Raw genomic sequence first — 15,489 nt, forward strand, 5'->3', positions numbered from 1 at the left:
AGTGATGAAAATGTGAATGAATGTGTACGAGTAAAATAAAATTAATCGTTTTTTTAAGTAATACGTCTCCTCCGTCATCAACGTAGCTCCAGTTTGGAGAACTTCTGATGAAAAAACAAATTGTTGCTAAAAGCAGTTATTTTTATTTTCTTTGTGTACAAAAAGTATTATTATTGCATGATAACATTCAGATTGAACCACTGATTTTTTTGATGGTGTCTTTCATACTGCTCTGCGTCTTGACAGTGTTCATTACCCGCCAGTCAATGGGACAGCCACAAAACTCCTGGTTTTTATCCAAAATATCTTAAATTGTGTTCACTAAATTTTCATTTTGGGGTGGAGTGACCCTTTAACAAACGAAACAATGCAGGCCCCCAGAAACGCTTCCTGAAATTCACTTTCATTCCTGTTTTTCCACCATTCCATTCCTATGAGAAAAGCGAAATCAGGAACACAGTACAAAAGAAGCCAAATCCCAGCACCAGTTCTTTGACCAGTTAGAGGACGGACTTCCAGTCCGATGTACAAAGAAATGAGATTCCTGGGATTGCTTTTGAACTCTCCATCTGTTATTCCCAGATCACATCGCTTTGGAGTCCCTTTCGTCCTCTACACGTCTATAACCTCCGCTGTCGGCTGCCATCTCGGGAAAACTCACAAACATGAAAGGGACAAAGGAAAATCCTCAAAGCTAGGTGGGCCAATTTATGGCGAAACACTTCAGACGACGTCTTAAGGGGGAAGATTTCAGTCTCCTGAGCAATACGGCCCATTTCTTACCCAACTGTGGCAGCTACGTGTGACGCCCCACTTCAAAGGGGCACGAGAGGAAGATGTCTCTTTCGGTTTTCATATCCTTCCTCCTTTTTTTCCGGGCCTACTTCTCTTTTTTGCTTCCCATTGGAGTTTAGGATAGACTCTGAGTTTATAAAAATACTCACTGTCTGTGACAAACATCTGGGGAGGAGATATGTGGGACTCTCATTCGCTGAGGGAGCCCTCATCTTATTAGAAAAGGGGGTCAGAGTTTCCATATCTCATTTCCCCAAGACACAATCCGGGGAAGGTCAGGTTTGTGACCAGTTAGCAAACGGTTTTGTTGAATGTCTGTGATGTTTCTAGGCAATAGTTCACTCAAAAACACAGAAATGTAGCGTTAAATTTCTTGCTCACCAATGGATCCTCTTACAGTAATTGGGTGCCGTCAGTACGATTGTCGAAATACACATCAGTTATCCACCAAACTCCTTTTAGCCCATCAAACAACGTCTTGTGAAGCTGCAAGTTTGCAATAATCAACTCCATCAATAAGGCATTTTAACTTTAAATGTCACTTCTGGCCAACTTACTAGTCCATAATTCATAATAACACCAGTGGAAAAATCTGTTGATTTCTCACATCAAAATCCACCAAAATACTTGTAAATGGTGTTTGGTCTGTGCATATTTTTGTCTTCGTTCAAATTACTTTTTTTGACTCAAATGACTGGGTTTCTTACAGGTGAATGCAATATTATAGACAGACGACTGATAATGGTGGATTTGTTTCTTACTTTTTTTCAGTTCACAAGACATTAATTGCTGGACTGTTAAAATTTTAAAGTAATTAATTTAGTAATTAATTTTAAAGTAAGAAGTGTTGGATTATTTTGATCATGATTTTATTATTATTATTATTAATAATAATAATAATAATATTATTATTATTATTGTCTGCTGTATTCTGTTCACAAACTGAAAACACAGAATTAATGGTCAAAAATTGTACTTCACGGAACAAAAAAATGCCATTGAAGAACCTTTATTTTTACAGAAATGCTCTATTGCGTAAACAGTGCAACTACAGTTTAATTTATTACACAATTATGAAATTATTATGACTGCATCTGTGTGCATTAGTTAAGGAGTTTTTACTTGCACAGATCGTGGTCAAAAGTAGTCGAACTGCATGTTATTTTTTTATTTTAAATATTCCTGTAAATAGTCTCGACTCTCTGGTCCTTTCATTATCCAGTACTTTGTGTTCAAAACTACGTTGCTGTAACACAATAAGGTGTGAAAGCTTCTAAGGTTGGTGAATGCTTTAATTGGCAATGTTATTGCTATTTCCATAAAAGCTCGTAACAGTAATGGAAATTTTTCATGATACTGGCTGTCAGCGTGTTTCAATGCTATAATTGCTAAGCTCCAGCTAATTAACCATTCAGATGTGCAGAGGAGGAGGTTTCAGTACACGAGTATCCGCATGTATAATATTAATAATGCACTGGCATCTCTTAATGCATTTTTTAAGAGTTACTCTCCCTTCAGAAAAGTAATCCTTGTTAAGTTTTGCAATAAGAAGTTATGACTTCATCATAATGGTCATAAATTTGTTTTCTTTTGCTGCTGGATGTTGTCTAGGCCACGTTCATTAAAATCATGTTTATGTTAAGCTTTGATTTCCTGCCTATATATACAAATATATTTCATTGCAATTTTTTTTTTTATGTGGTAGTGTTAGTTTTTACTCTTTACATTTACATATTTTGAGCGTTTTAAAATGATACTTTTTGAAATTATTTTTAATCCTTAGTTATTATTTTTATTTTTATTGTTTTATTTATTTGTTTAACATTTAATTTGCCATTGTTTCTTAGATTTATTTATTGTAAAAAGAATTCTCAGATTTTTATTCAAATTATTATTGTTTTTATTACACATTCTGTATTGATTCCTTTTTGTTATAAATTATTTTTATTATATATATATATATATATATATATATATATATATATATATATATATATATATATATATAAAATTATCAAAGGACAAAAGGTGTTATTTGCTGAATAAACTTAAAAAATATATATATTTTATTGTATTTTATTTTGTTTTGGATCCCAATAATCGAGATGAATTGTTGGCCAGCACTATTTACATTATATATACATACAAGTTTAGTTATTATGACTGTTGTTGCTTTGTTTTACATTATATGTTCTTACAGTAGTGCCAAATTGTGTTAACCTATAATGAACATTATTTACTTCTGCGCTTAAAAGAATGGCATCGGCTTAACTGCTGTGTAACTGCTGCATTTAACAACCGATTAAACCAGTTTGCTCAGTGAAAAGGACGAGTTTTTCGCTCTGAATGTTGTTGTGCGTAAAAATGCTGTGACTGTTTGACAAATTCAACCAGTGAACATTTCCGTTCCACAGCCTCGCGCAAACGCAAGCGCTGTGCTGCGTGCTGGCAGCGAGCGAAGTCTAACTAACTTCATCAAGGCTTTGGCAGAAATCTGAGTGTGCAAAAAAACGCAGCAGCTGTTTGTTCCATGCCTCCGTGGTCTGATCTGATGGAAAACGCCACCAGATGCGCAGGAAAACCAATCCTCAGCGCTGAGGACCGTAATTACAGCCGGTTTTTCAGATTAAATAATATATCAAGTCATTCAGCGAGAGCGTTTCACCCAGAGGCCTGTGAAACCACTGAAAAGTGCTACCTGGCCTCGTGGCATAAACGTACCTTGTGCACTTTTTAGCGAGACGCGAAATACGTTCCGAGTGCATATCACAGCAGTGTCCCAAAGAAATGAACACTAGGGGACACCTTTTATTCCTTTTCACACAAATTTACAGAGTTACGATTAATAAATTGCAATTTTCTCACATTTACTTGAAGAATATCGCGTTGTGATGCTACGGCTACAACATTAATATGCTGGGATATTTCAAAACGGATGCTTTTGAACATTAGCATGACAGTTTCATACAGTATCTATGGCTCACGGAGTACAGAGATGCACCTGAGAGGCGAGGAGCTCTGGTTCAAACCCCGTGTAACTACGGCTCGACAAAACCAATCTGTGTCAAAGGAAGTCGAAACGGCACGGACGCATCGGCATCGGCATCGTTTTGTTGGATTTGGTGTAGGGCGTATTTCTAACACGATAGAGAATTACATTTTAGCAACAGTCCGCGGACATTTCGAACCTGAACCACAGCGATACATACCTATAGCAACTTAAAACGTGCAAGGGTTCGCGTATTGAACCTGTGTTTTGGAGCCACTCAATTTCTCAATTTCTTAAACTGCGGAGAAACGTGCAGTAAGGCACGTAAAAGCGGTTTTGTATCACAAAAAGTGCACAGAGGTATTTATTATCATAAGACCAGGCTGGAAAAGAGCCGATTTGCGCATAACGTGAACATTAAAGTAACGTAAAGCATTTGTTGTTGCAAACCTGTATGAGTTACTTTCTTCTTCTGAACACAAAAGATGAATCTGATCACCGTAATGGCGGCCGTGTGTGTATTAGCATTCTGCGGCGCGCTACAATACCTGTGACCTGAAGGGGCACCGTGTCTTGTTCGTCGTTAATGCCGACCACGACCTCACAGCGGTACATCCCCGAGTCGCTGGATCTCAGGCCTGTCAGCACCAAGCTGGCGTTGTAGCGGTTCTCCGGGTATCCCGGCAAGGTCACTCGGCCCTGGAAGGCTTTCTTCACCTTGATTATGTTGTCTTTGGCCACCAGAATGGACTGCTCCTTCTGCAGACCATCCGGGCCGCGCTGACCCCACAGTTTGGTCCACTTGATGCGGGGGGGTTCGTGCGAAGCGCTCGGACGCAGGGTGAAAACACACGGCAGGAGGGCCGCACCGGACAGAGGCTCCTGAACCCGCTGGTGAGTCACCTTACGCATGTTCACCACAGTATCACAGCTCACCAGGCCTGAGGACACAGAAATAAATCACAGAACTGAGCAGGTTCACGACTAGGCTTCAACAGTTTGATGAATAGTGCCTCCAGTCCGTTCTGATTTCAGTTCTGACACCATTCCTCTCTTCGGTTCATTGTGTTGTTGAGATGTTTTAGTTGATTTTTTTTTAGTTTGGTATTCTATCTTTACTGTATTTCCTAATTGTACATTGATTTTTTTTTTTTAAATGTGCTTTATAAATAAACTTGAACTTGAAATAATCATGTAATTTTTATTTTTAAAAAAGAGAGTGGCTACTGCATTTCTTCTTAAAAATTTAAATTGTTTTTAACATTACTTGGAATAATATTTAAAAGAACTAGGTCTACTTTGTTCAGCCCGCATGCAGTATTCAACAGAGCACGCTACATTTAATACTAAACAGACACGTAAGAGGATTTTTATTGCTTTTTTTATTATTATACGAATGCATAAGGACTGTTAAAGCCATAATCACGATTAATCACATAAGTCAATGTTTATATAAGTCCATGCACTGTAAATATTTGTGTGTGTGCTATTAAAGATAATCTTTTCCCAAGTAATAATAAAAATGCGTGTATTAATTTCAAACATAATTAGATTTTACTTGCTGAATGAATATGCAACGATGACAAATGAACCAAAAAAGCATCTTTTTCTCAACTTACATTTATTTTTACACAAAAATTACAAAACATGCTGAATTAATAAAAGGTTGTTTGTACCATTTTATTTATTATTATTACTTTTATTTGGAAGGGATGCATTAAATTGGACAAAAGTGACAAAAACTGTCACATTGTTAAAATTCTCTTTAATTTTCTAATCATGAAAAGTAGTATGGCTGACGAAAAAAACACGCTGCACAGCATTTTTTAATATTGATAATTAAAAATGTTTCTTGATCACTAAATCAGCGTATCAGGAAGATTTCTGAGGGATCACGTGACACTGAAGACTAGATAAATGATGGTGAAAATTCAGCTTTGCATAAAAACAGCAATAAATTACATTTTAAAATATATTTAAATATACCAACAACAAAAAAAAAAACATGTTACTTTGCAATATAATTCAGTACAATACAATATTACCTTTTTTTTACTGTATTAATAAATGTTTGTTCTTTGAAAAACATTTAAAAAAGCTGACTGCATACTTATCAATAGTAATGTATAACTTTTAGCTTTTTAATATTCAAAAAAGTAGGCACACTAGGCAGAAGTGACCAGCATTTCATCTCAAACGAGTCCAAGATGCATACAGCGATGCAGATGAAAGTCTTACAAAATGACAAAAACCCCCATAATCCTTAAAGAAAATCCGATCAGTCATTGATTGTGAGGCGAAACACAAACATAACGTAGGATTAGCAGCCTTTGAGAGAAAGATAGACTTTTGCTGAAATCAATATTAATACATTATACAATAGTAAGCAATTTATTATTTATACTACATCTGCAATGTGATTTATAAATTCAGCGAACCCCCGCCAACAAGAACCGCACAGGCAAATGGAGTCATACAACTGCTAATAATCCGGTTTGCCTCCGAGGCAAAAAAAATAAAATAAACGCATTAATAAACGAAAAATACAAAATCAATAGGCGGCGTGATCAAAAGGACTCGCGTGGCTGTTCATTCTCATCCCGAGAGAAGCACAATTCATATTATGTGCAGATGCATTATAGTTCGTCACAAAGCAGTGACCGGCCTCTCGTCTTCTCACTTGCATGCAGGAGGTGAGAAGCGTAATTGCTTCACGGTGGATTGAATGAATGACGCGAGGTAAGACGAGAGGAAGAGAGGGCCGCTGACTGTTCAGAGCGAGAGAGCAAAATTCATTGATTTATTTTCATTAGAGTGGGCTTCTCCCGGCACCTCGTGTCTGGCCTTGCCCGCCCGTTATTTGATTTGATTTGATGTAAAGAAGAGTCTGGTAACAGCACGGCGCGATTTCATCTCCCGTCATAATTAGAGCGGAGAGATTGGAGCGACGGAGCCAGGTCTATATTGACTGTAAAGTGCTTTTTCATTCATTTTGTATTGATATATTTACGTTTGTATTTATTTGTTTGACTAACTATCGTGGAGTAGCCCAGATACTTTGTATAAGTGGTATGAGAAGCTATTTGATAGACTTTTTCCACCTATTAATAAAACACTAAATATTAATTTTTAAAAACTTAACTTGATTTTACTTGATGAATGAATATGCAGCATCATGACGAATTAACCAAAAGAAGCGGGTTTAGAAAGAGTTTATGTGTGCCATTTAATTTTTTTATTTTTATTACTATTATTACTACATTTATGAAATGGATGGATACAGACAGATAAATATAATGTAAAAATAAATAGATATTAAGCAATTTAATGAACAACTTATTAAATAAATGAATGAATGATTTGTTGAGGCCAGATATACGTGAATAGTATTTATTTATAAATAATACAATTAAAAATAATATTTTAAATAATATATTATATTAATAATATTAAATAATGTTTTAAAAAGTGTGTTGAATAATTATAAACACTTATTGCTTCTTTTCTAGTCGTAAATAAAAGAAATAAGAAAATGTTTCTGAGAAGAAATCGATTCGGTGTCACCACGGGCAAAACATCCATCAGAAAAATACATCTTACGTTTCACAAAAACATAGTAACAGGGACATAAAAACACCTCTAGCTCTTAGTTTACAATCAAAACGATGCAATAAAAATGTATATATTGCAGTCTAACATCTCACCATCACACAGATACTGTGTCATTATGTGAGCATCAAATCACAGCACAGCCGTGAAAACTCATTTCTATTAAAAATCGAAGCATGAAAAACGTGTCAGAGGCTGCTTGCAGCATATATATATATATATATATATATATATATATATATATATATATATATATATATATATATATATATATATATATATATATATATATATATATATATATATATATATATATATATATATATATATATATATATTCTCTGCAAGCTTTGCATCTCTTCCATCTTACACGCTGAAAGTTTATTTGCTCAAGAGTCTCGTGTGGTTTTGGTGAGACTTGCAGAGCTACACAAATAAATAGCCCTGTGCTCCTTCATTTGCAAGATCTGCTCTTCACTTCCAGACCGCTTCAAAAACGCAGATGCTCTAATATTCGCACTTTAACCGCTCAAACCGGAAGCCTTTAACCCCGATTTTAGCTTCTTTATGTACTAAACAGCTGTTACCGGGCATATTTACAGCAAGTATGATGGCAGAAATTCATCTATGATGACATTCAGGTAAAGAGTGAAGGATGGCGTCCCCTGTGACGGCCGGCGAGTAATAGTCGGTGGAGATGATGGCGGCCCACTCGTCCAGCGGGAACAGCACTTATCCTCTGTCCCCTCAGAAATGGACTGGACACGGGTGAAACGGCTTGACAACATCAATGCGAGGGTAAATGGACTCGCAATTTTCTCGCTGAATCACAGCACGCATCTTCACAAACATGTCACGAAGCAAATCGCTTAGCTGAGAGGAAAGATTCGGTTTGAGGGTGGCGTGGTGAGGTCCCGCCCGTTGTTGAGCGGTCAGGCAAGGGCCCCATGCTATTTACCGGCGTGAAAGGCGATTTACATTTGCATGGAAATAAAGTCGATATCGCGCGTGCGATTAATGAACGGTGCAGACTTGACCTCCGGAGCTGCTTTGAGTCGAGTCTTCCGTTAGAAAGTTAGCTTTTAGCTTCATGTACACGGAAGCTGAAAGTTCTTCACAGCGACCCGTCAAAATAAAAGTCCGGTTTAACTTGAAGTAATTGTGACGGAGATATATCACAGCAGAATGTAACGCTACTACTACAGCTACTATAAACGATTACAAATACTATTAAAACTTTATTTTCACACTAAAACTTTATTTTATTGTTCACAATTTTTCATCCACCTTTTTATTTTACACAGGAAACCTCTATTGTGCATCTCTTTGTTTGCCAAAAACTCAAAGGGTTTCATTTTCTTCTGATTAAAGTAGAAATTAAACTTGTCTTTCATGCCATCATGTGATTTACCAGTAAAATTAAGAAAAACATTTAAAAGAACCTCTATTGTTGTTTTATAACGGCTATGTGAAAATACAGTTCTGCGCTTTATTTATTTATGAACTGAAAAAATATTAGTAGCATTTGTATTGAATGCATTTTCATTTTTGATTGAGTAAAAATTAAGAACAAAAAAACATATAAAGTTGCACAATATCTATTTATTTAAATATAATATTTTTAATATTAGAACATTTTATAATAATAATAATAATAATAATAATAATAATAATAATAATTAGTACAATAAAACTACAAACAATATTTGTTAATTTACCACCACCACCACCAAAACAACAACAACAAAAACAATAATAAATGCTATAATATAAATTGGAAATTGCTTAAGGTGTGTTTATATTATTATTTTTAATATTATACTTTTACATAACAGAGAAAAAAATCAATAAATGAATGTATCTTAAATATTCGTATAGTGTGTAGTGTAGTATTTAAATAATAATAATAATGTTGTTACTATACATAATTTTCTATTTTAAATTTTTTCTCCCCTATATATCATACTTATTATATATAATAGGTAATAGACATGATGACAATAACAATAAATTGATTCATATATTTAGAATAACAACAAATATAATTATATTACATATATTATATATTTTAAAAAATATATTATATTATATTATTAAACTATAAACTAATAAACTGCTGATTATTAAAAAAACTTTTTAACATTACTGAAATGCTTTTCTTTGGTTTTGGAGCAGCAGGACAACTGAAATCAGTAAATTATGAATGATAATTTATTTGCTCTGCAGGGGTTCTGTCCTTCCGCTGGATCTCCTCTCAGAGCTCATGCTTTTCTTCCTTTCTGTCCTCCATCTCCAGGGAAGGATCGCTTCACGATAAAGGGAAGGCTCTGTATTACCTTCCTGCTGCCCGAATTCATGCTCGAGGAGAATGTAAGCAGCGCGACTGCGGAGCATGACGCCGTTTCCCCAGGCTCTCCGTGCCCACACGCAAACACCTCTAATTGCATTGGTGCGAGGTTTCGCAGATGTATTTAAACAGATATGTAGTAAATTAGGCGGCCTCCTCATGCGCTCGCACCAACCACGTGGAAAAGCGGTTCGGCCCATAGCGCTTTGTGTGCGGCGTGATCTAATTTGCCACATTAAATAAACAGAAATCAAATGCAGATACCTCCTTAAAAACCAAATTACGCCTCGGAGTCGAGGAATAAAAAATTGCTTCGGTCCCACTTGGGTAAATAATGAATGTAAGAAGCATGGCGAAATATACCAAATCTGCATTTAGATGGAAATGTTTTTACAAGCATAACCCCGGGAGATCGGTCTTTTGTTTGAAATTCTGCCGTTGTTTTTAATCTTTTCGAGTCGAGCCAAAAAGAAGGTAAAATGCGGAGGGTTACGAGGCCGAAAAAAAATACGGCGGCTGCTTGATGTATTGTGACTATTTGCCGTCGTCTTTGAACACCTGAAATGCATTAAGTGCTGTCAGAAGCCTTTATCGAGGCAGAGCAGGAAACACAAGGCAACGGCGCTCGAACGCATCTCTTACAAGGACCTTTTTTTCCGTCTCTCTTTCTTTTTCTGCGGGCTAATGTAATTGGCTGCTTGCTGACAGTGGCCCCATTGTCTTCAATTACCCAGCAGCCACGAATGACTGATCGATTGCGGGCCGGGGTTATGCTGACAAGCCGTGCCTTCTGGAGTTATTTCATTCATTTGCTTCGACGCTGATATTTGAGGGATTTTATGAAGTAATGGGCCTTTTATTACTACGCTGACCGCAATTAATGACGGTAAAACATATTAAAGATGGTGGTGGGGTGGGGGGAGGAGGAAATGAAAATGAAAACTGAGACTGGTACTGTCAAGGGAAAAAGGCCAACTGCTTTCTTCACGCGATCTTCATCTTTAATAGTGAATGGTGACTTTCGATGGTGTTTGTGTGAGAAGGAATGATAAATCTGAAAAGGTGAGCGAACGCTGGCCAAATATTTACAGGCATGCCGGCCCAAAACCCCATTTTTTTAGTCTTGCTTCATGTATCCTATGTGTACAATAATATTGAATTATTTTACTATTTAATTTAGGTAATTAAATATCAAGGTAAAAAAGGTATCAACTTGTCTTTAGTGAAGAGTGGTCAAATATTAATTGTTACACATGAATAATTTTTTGGTTTACATACACTAATGTGTATAATAACAATAATGATATTAATAATAAAAACATCAGTTACTATCAGTTAATATAAATGTATTATTACAATCAAAAATAATAATTTAAAATACATTATTAACAAAATTGTTATTGAACAAAAATACAATTAAATTAAACAATGCTAAATTAATAAAGCAAACAATATTATTATTATATATATATATATATATATATATATATATATATATATATATATATATATATATATATATATATATGTATATATTATAATACCAGTTAATAATATAAAATAATATCTATTTATTATTATTCAAATTAGTAGTATTCATTTATTTATTGGTATTTATAATAATTATTATTATTGTAAATACCAATAAATAAATTAATACTACTACTACTAATAATAATAATGTTAATAATACATTTTAAATTAATTTAATATAGATTAATTTAATATTGATTTATTTTATTATTCAATAATAATAATTAATAATAATAAATAGATATTATTTTATAGTATTAACTGGTATTGTAATAATTATCATCATTATTAACAGTTATTATTGAATAATAAATACAATTTAATTAATAATAAACGAATGAAGCAACAATTTATTACTAATTCTTATTATATTTTTTATTATTATTATTATAACCGTAGTTTAATAACAATCCTTAAACAAGTCTTCTACTTTCCTTACTTGACCTTCATGGCTTTAAGCATGACTTCATGCCATGGCAATGGAGACAAACCGCTAAAGTGATAACAAATCCGCTTGAGCGCTGCAGTTTCTCTTCAGCGCAGTGGCCACTTTACAGGCCACCACTTGGCAAATTGCCCATGTTAGTCAGTATTTCCCCTGCTCTTTCCTTCAGTCTCTCAGCCACAGGCCGAGACTGTCCCGCGGCGTCTAATTGCGTACACATCTCCACTATGCACGCCCACTGAGCTCGAAACAATCATGTGTCCACGCATCCAGAGCGTTAGCGACAAACTCACGCGGAAGCGTCGCGCGGACGGGGAGCCAGCAGCCCCGAGGTAAGTCTACATATGCGTCATTTGCACCGAATGAGGACTGTTTGTTTGATCCGCGCTCTTAAGTGCGGCCTCCAGCGGCGTCATACATTCGGACACGGCCACCTCCGAGAGTGTGTTTGAGTCGTGGAATCACTGGATTAAAAGCGAACAGGTGTGCTAATACGGTGGCTAACGCACGCGGGCCGTCCTAATGACATTCCCTTTCTGAAAGCGTCTCGCATGAGATGCTCTTCCCCGGAAACCCCCCAGAGGTTCCCGCCATATTCACAGCGCCATGAATATTAACCGAGCCCAGGGTGTCTGAGCTCAATATCTCCTGTCTTCCTTCCTGTCTCCTGCTCAAATACACACGCATACATAAAGATACTCCGAGTCCAGAGGCTTGACTACATTTCCTGCTCTCTGCTAGGTAATGGCACATTTATTTAGCGCGATACGGGGACGCTCAACCCAAGCCCCCTTTAGATAAAAAAATATACCTGCCGCCTCCCACATAAACTGGGGCAGCAGCTGCTTGACTTATGCATGGCTAAATATTTGAGCCTTGTAACATTAAAATTAGATGGCATTGGTAATGTTTAAACTAATTATTTATGGAAATAGCAGACTGATTGAATGTCGTGCATCAATAAACTCATTTTTTGTGACATTTCAATCCTTTTGGGCATAAAGTACATTGATTATGCTGGCATTTTACATTTTGAGAGAACGAACATTAGAGCTCAGTGACTTACAACACAAAGATGAGCCAAACTGTGCCATGGTAAATACGTAAATTAAGCTTTATTAAATGTATTATTTATAAATTAATGTAAAAAAGGCACGCACTTTGTAAATAACTAATTAAATCAAAACTAATCATCAAATCTTAATCCAAATAAGTTACTCAAATATATATATATATATATATATATATATATATATATATATATATATATATATATATATATATATATATATAAAATAACTTTTTACCTTCACCCTGTGTTTTCATGTTAAATAAATAAACATAACATTTCCTATGTTTATATAGTTTTTTCAAATAAAAGATATCTAAAATAAATACAAAATAAATTAAATCAATAAAAAAATTATGTAATTTTGTATTAATAATAAAAAATATATACAGTTTTTTAAATATGTATTTCTCAATAGTTATTACTTTCACATAAAAATGCACCACTTGGACTACAACTTTTTTTTTCATGAACTAAACTAAACGAGCTTTGCGTTAAATTTAATGAAAAATAGAACAAATTGAGCAAACTAGCTAGCCACTTGTAAAGATGACTCTTGCAACATTGCCTTGGTTGAGGAAAGCAAAAAATATATATATTTAACACTCATGCCGACAAAGTGTCCTTATTTACACCACGGGTGTCCAATGAGAGCAGTTACAATGGAGAGCGAAGCTAAGAGGCGAGGAATCTTTATGTGGATTATGCGCAGCATGTCTAGTTCATCGCAGCTAAAACTAAAAAAGAAAGGCGCGTGTGGTCCTCAAGTGCCAGATTCGACTCTAAGCAACTGGTGCAGATGGCAGCAAGCAGGTCAGGAACCGAGAGACTCCACGGCCCGGCCTGCAGCCCTGCAAGTGCACGATAAGAACCCGGTGTCGTCTGAAATCAGAAGAGGCCGGTCTGTGAAACAGTGCATGCAACACAGCCCTGCCAAAAGTTCTGACTTGGGACCCAGTTTTGCATGGTGAAGCGTGAAGCGTTTGCATCTACAAAAGGCTTTTGACGGAGTAGGATTCAGTCGGCACAAGCTATCGCGTCAGCGTCTTCCTTTTTTTCACGGCACGTGGGCACGTATTGCCGACGCTGAGAGCCGGTGCAAGCATTAGAGTGAGTGATGACAAGTCTTTAGGTGGCAATGTGAGGAAATGAGGCTTTCTGCAGATGAAAGTGTTCTCGAACACTCTCTATTTACTGCAGATGGAAGCAGCGGAGGGCAGAATCCAGCCGAGGGGATTTATCAGCGATGTCCAAAAGGCTCATCAGTGTCTGGTCAGGGGAAAGGTGTCTGACGGTAATTACCACAAGATGAAAGGATGAGAGAAAACCTGTTTAAAAGGATGGTTCCACCCAAAAATGAAAATGTTGGCATAATTTACTCACCTTGTTCCAAACCTGTGTCACTTTTTCAATGGAACACAAAATAACGCCAAACAAGAGTGTTTTGAACTTCTTGTGCATCCATTTAAAGTCAGTTTAGTCAAAAAAATTTTGGTTAACCCTAACCCTTGAATTTTTCAGCTAGACAGGCAGAAAAGCAGACTGATTGATCAAAAACTGAAATAGATAGATAGATAGATAGATAGATAGATAGATAGATAGATAGATAGATAGATAGATAGATAGATAGATAGATAGATAGATAGATAGACTTTTATTGTATGGTCAAAGAGAAAAGACAAAAGAAATTAATAACATGAGGTAAATAAATGAAGACAGAATTTCCAGAAGGTTCCAGAATTTATAGCAATGCCATAGAAGAACAATTTTGGGTTCCCGAAAGAACCTTTCAGCGAACCATTTTAATACACTGTATTAATATATAGAACCTTTTTGTGCAAGGAAAATGTTCCATGCATGTTAAAGCTTCTTAATGCAACCATCCATGCCTATAAAGCACCTTAATTTTTAAAAGTGTAGGTTGCACTGCTTTCATCCATTGTAGGTGAAAATTGCACTAATTCACCAGCAGGATTTGGACATTTTGAAATTTGAAAAAGTTGTTACTGAGTCAACGAGAGCATTTGATTGACAAGAGCGCTCCACGACTGAACGGATAAGAGTAGATGAATGCTGAGATTCAGGAGAGAATGACTCACCATGTTCTAGGGTGAAGAGCAGACACATAGCCAGGAGAGACTGGAGCGCAGTCAGCGGAGCTCCCCAGCATCCTAAAGGAGAAACACAAAAAGAAAAAGAGAGAGTGTTGAATTGATTATACATTTTGGTCGTGTCAAAACTAATTATGATCAACAGACTGAAAGTGCATTTTCACTCTTTTTCAGTTTATAGGAACCAAGTAACCCTTTAAAAGGCTTGATAACTTATAGTATTCAAAGTAGGTCTCCCAAATGTATTTATATCCTGTCAAAAAAACATTTGTACTGGATTCAACCTGACTGAGGCATCTCTACCATCTGGGTTGTGTTTGTTATGCACAAAAATATTTAGTTATCACTGCAGTTTTCAAGAGCATAGCATTTGTACCAGCATTATTACAGGATGTAAACAGCAGCAAAATCACTCACAACAACGTGTGAGGTTTCTTTTCGTGAAGCTTTTAAAGGCAAGCATATTTTGCTGCTGTTGTTGTTGTTGTGGTAAAACAGTTAGGGGTCTGGCTGGGCAGATACAAAACAGATCAAGATGGACGAAATGATAAAAAGATAAATAGAACACTGAAAGTAGACAGGGAGATAGAA

General features: G+C 35.8%; 1 protein-coding gene across 1 annotated transcript in view; it reads right to left on the minus strand.

The window, feature by feature from the left end:
* The window catches only part of LOC122328188 (neurocan core protein-like), a 57,735-nt gene extending 42,531 nt beyond the window's left edge, over positions 1-15,204 (minus strand). The window contains exons 1-3 of the mRNA XM_043223897.1: positions 15,183-15,204; positions 14,887-14,958; positions 4,333-4,725 (exon numbers count right to left, since the gene is read on the minus strand). Coding sequence (XP_043079832.1) covers positions 4,333-4,725; positions 14,887-14,958; positions 15,183-15,204 — 487 coding nt within the window. The remainder of the gene's footprint in view (positions 1-4,332; positions 4,726-14,886; positions 14,959-15,182) is intronic.
* Positions 15,205-15,489: the final 285 nt, after the last annotated feature.

This window comes from Puntigrus tetrazona, chromosome 22, assembly GCF_018831695.1.
Source record: "Puntigrus tetrazona isolate hp1 chromosome 22, ASM1883169v1, whole genome shotgun sequence".
NCBI classification, from domain to species: domain Eukaryota; kingdom Metazoa; phylum Chordata; class Actinopteri; order Cypriniformes; family Cyprinidae; genus Puntigrus; species Puntigrus tetrazona.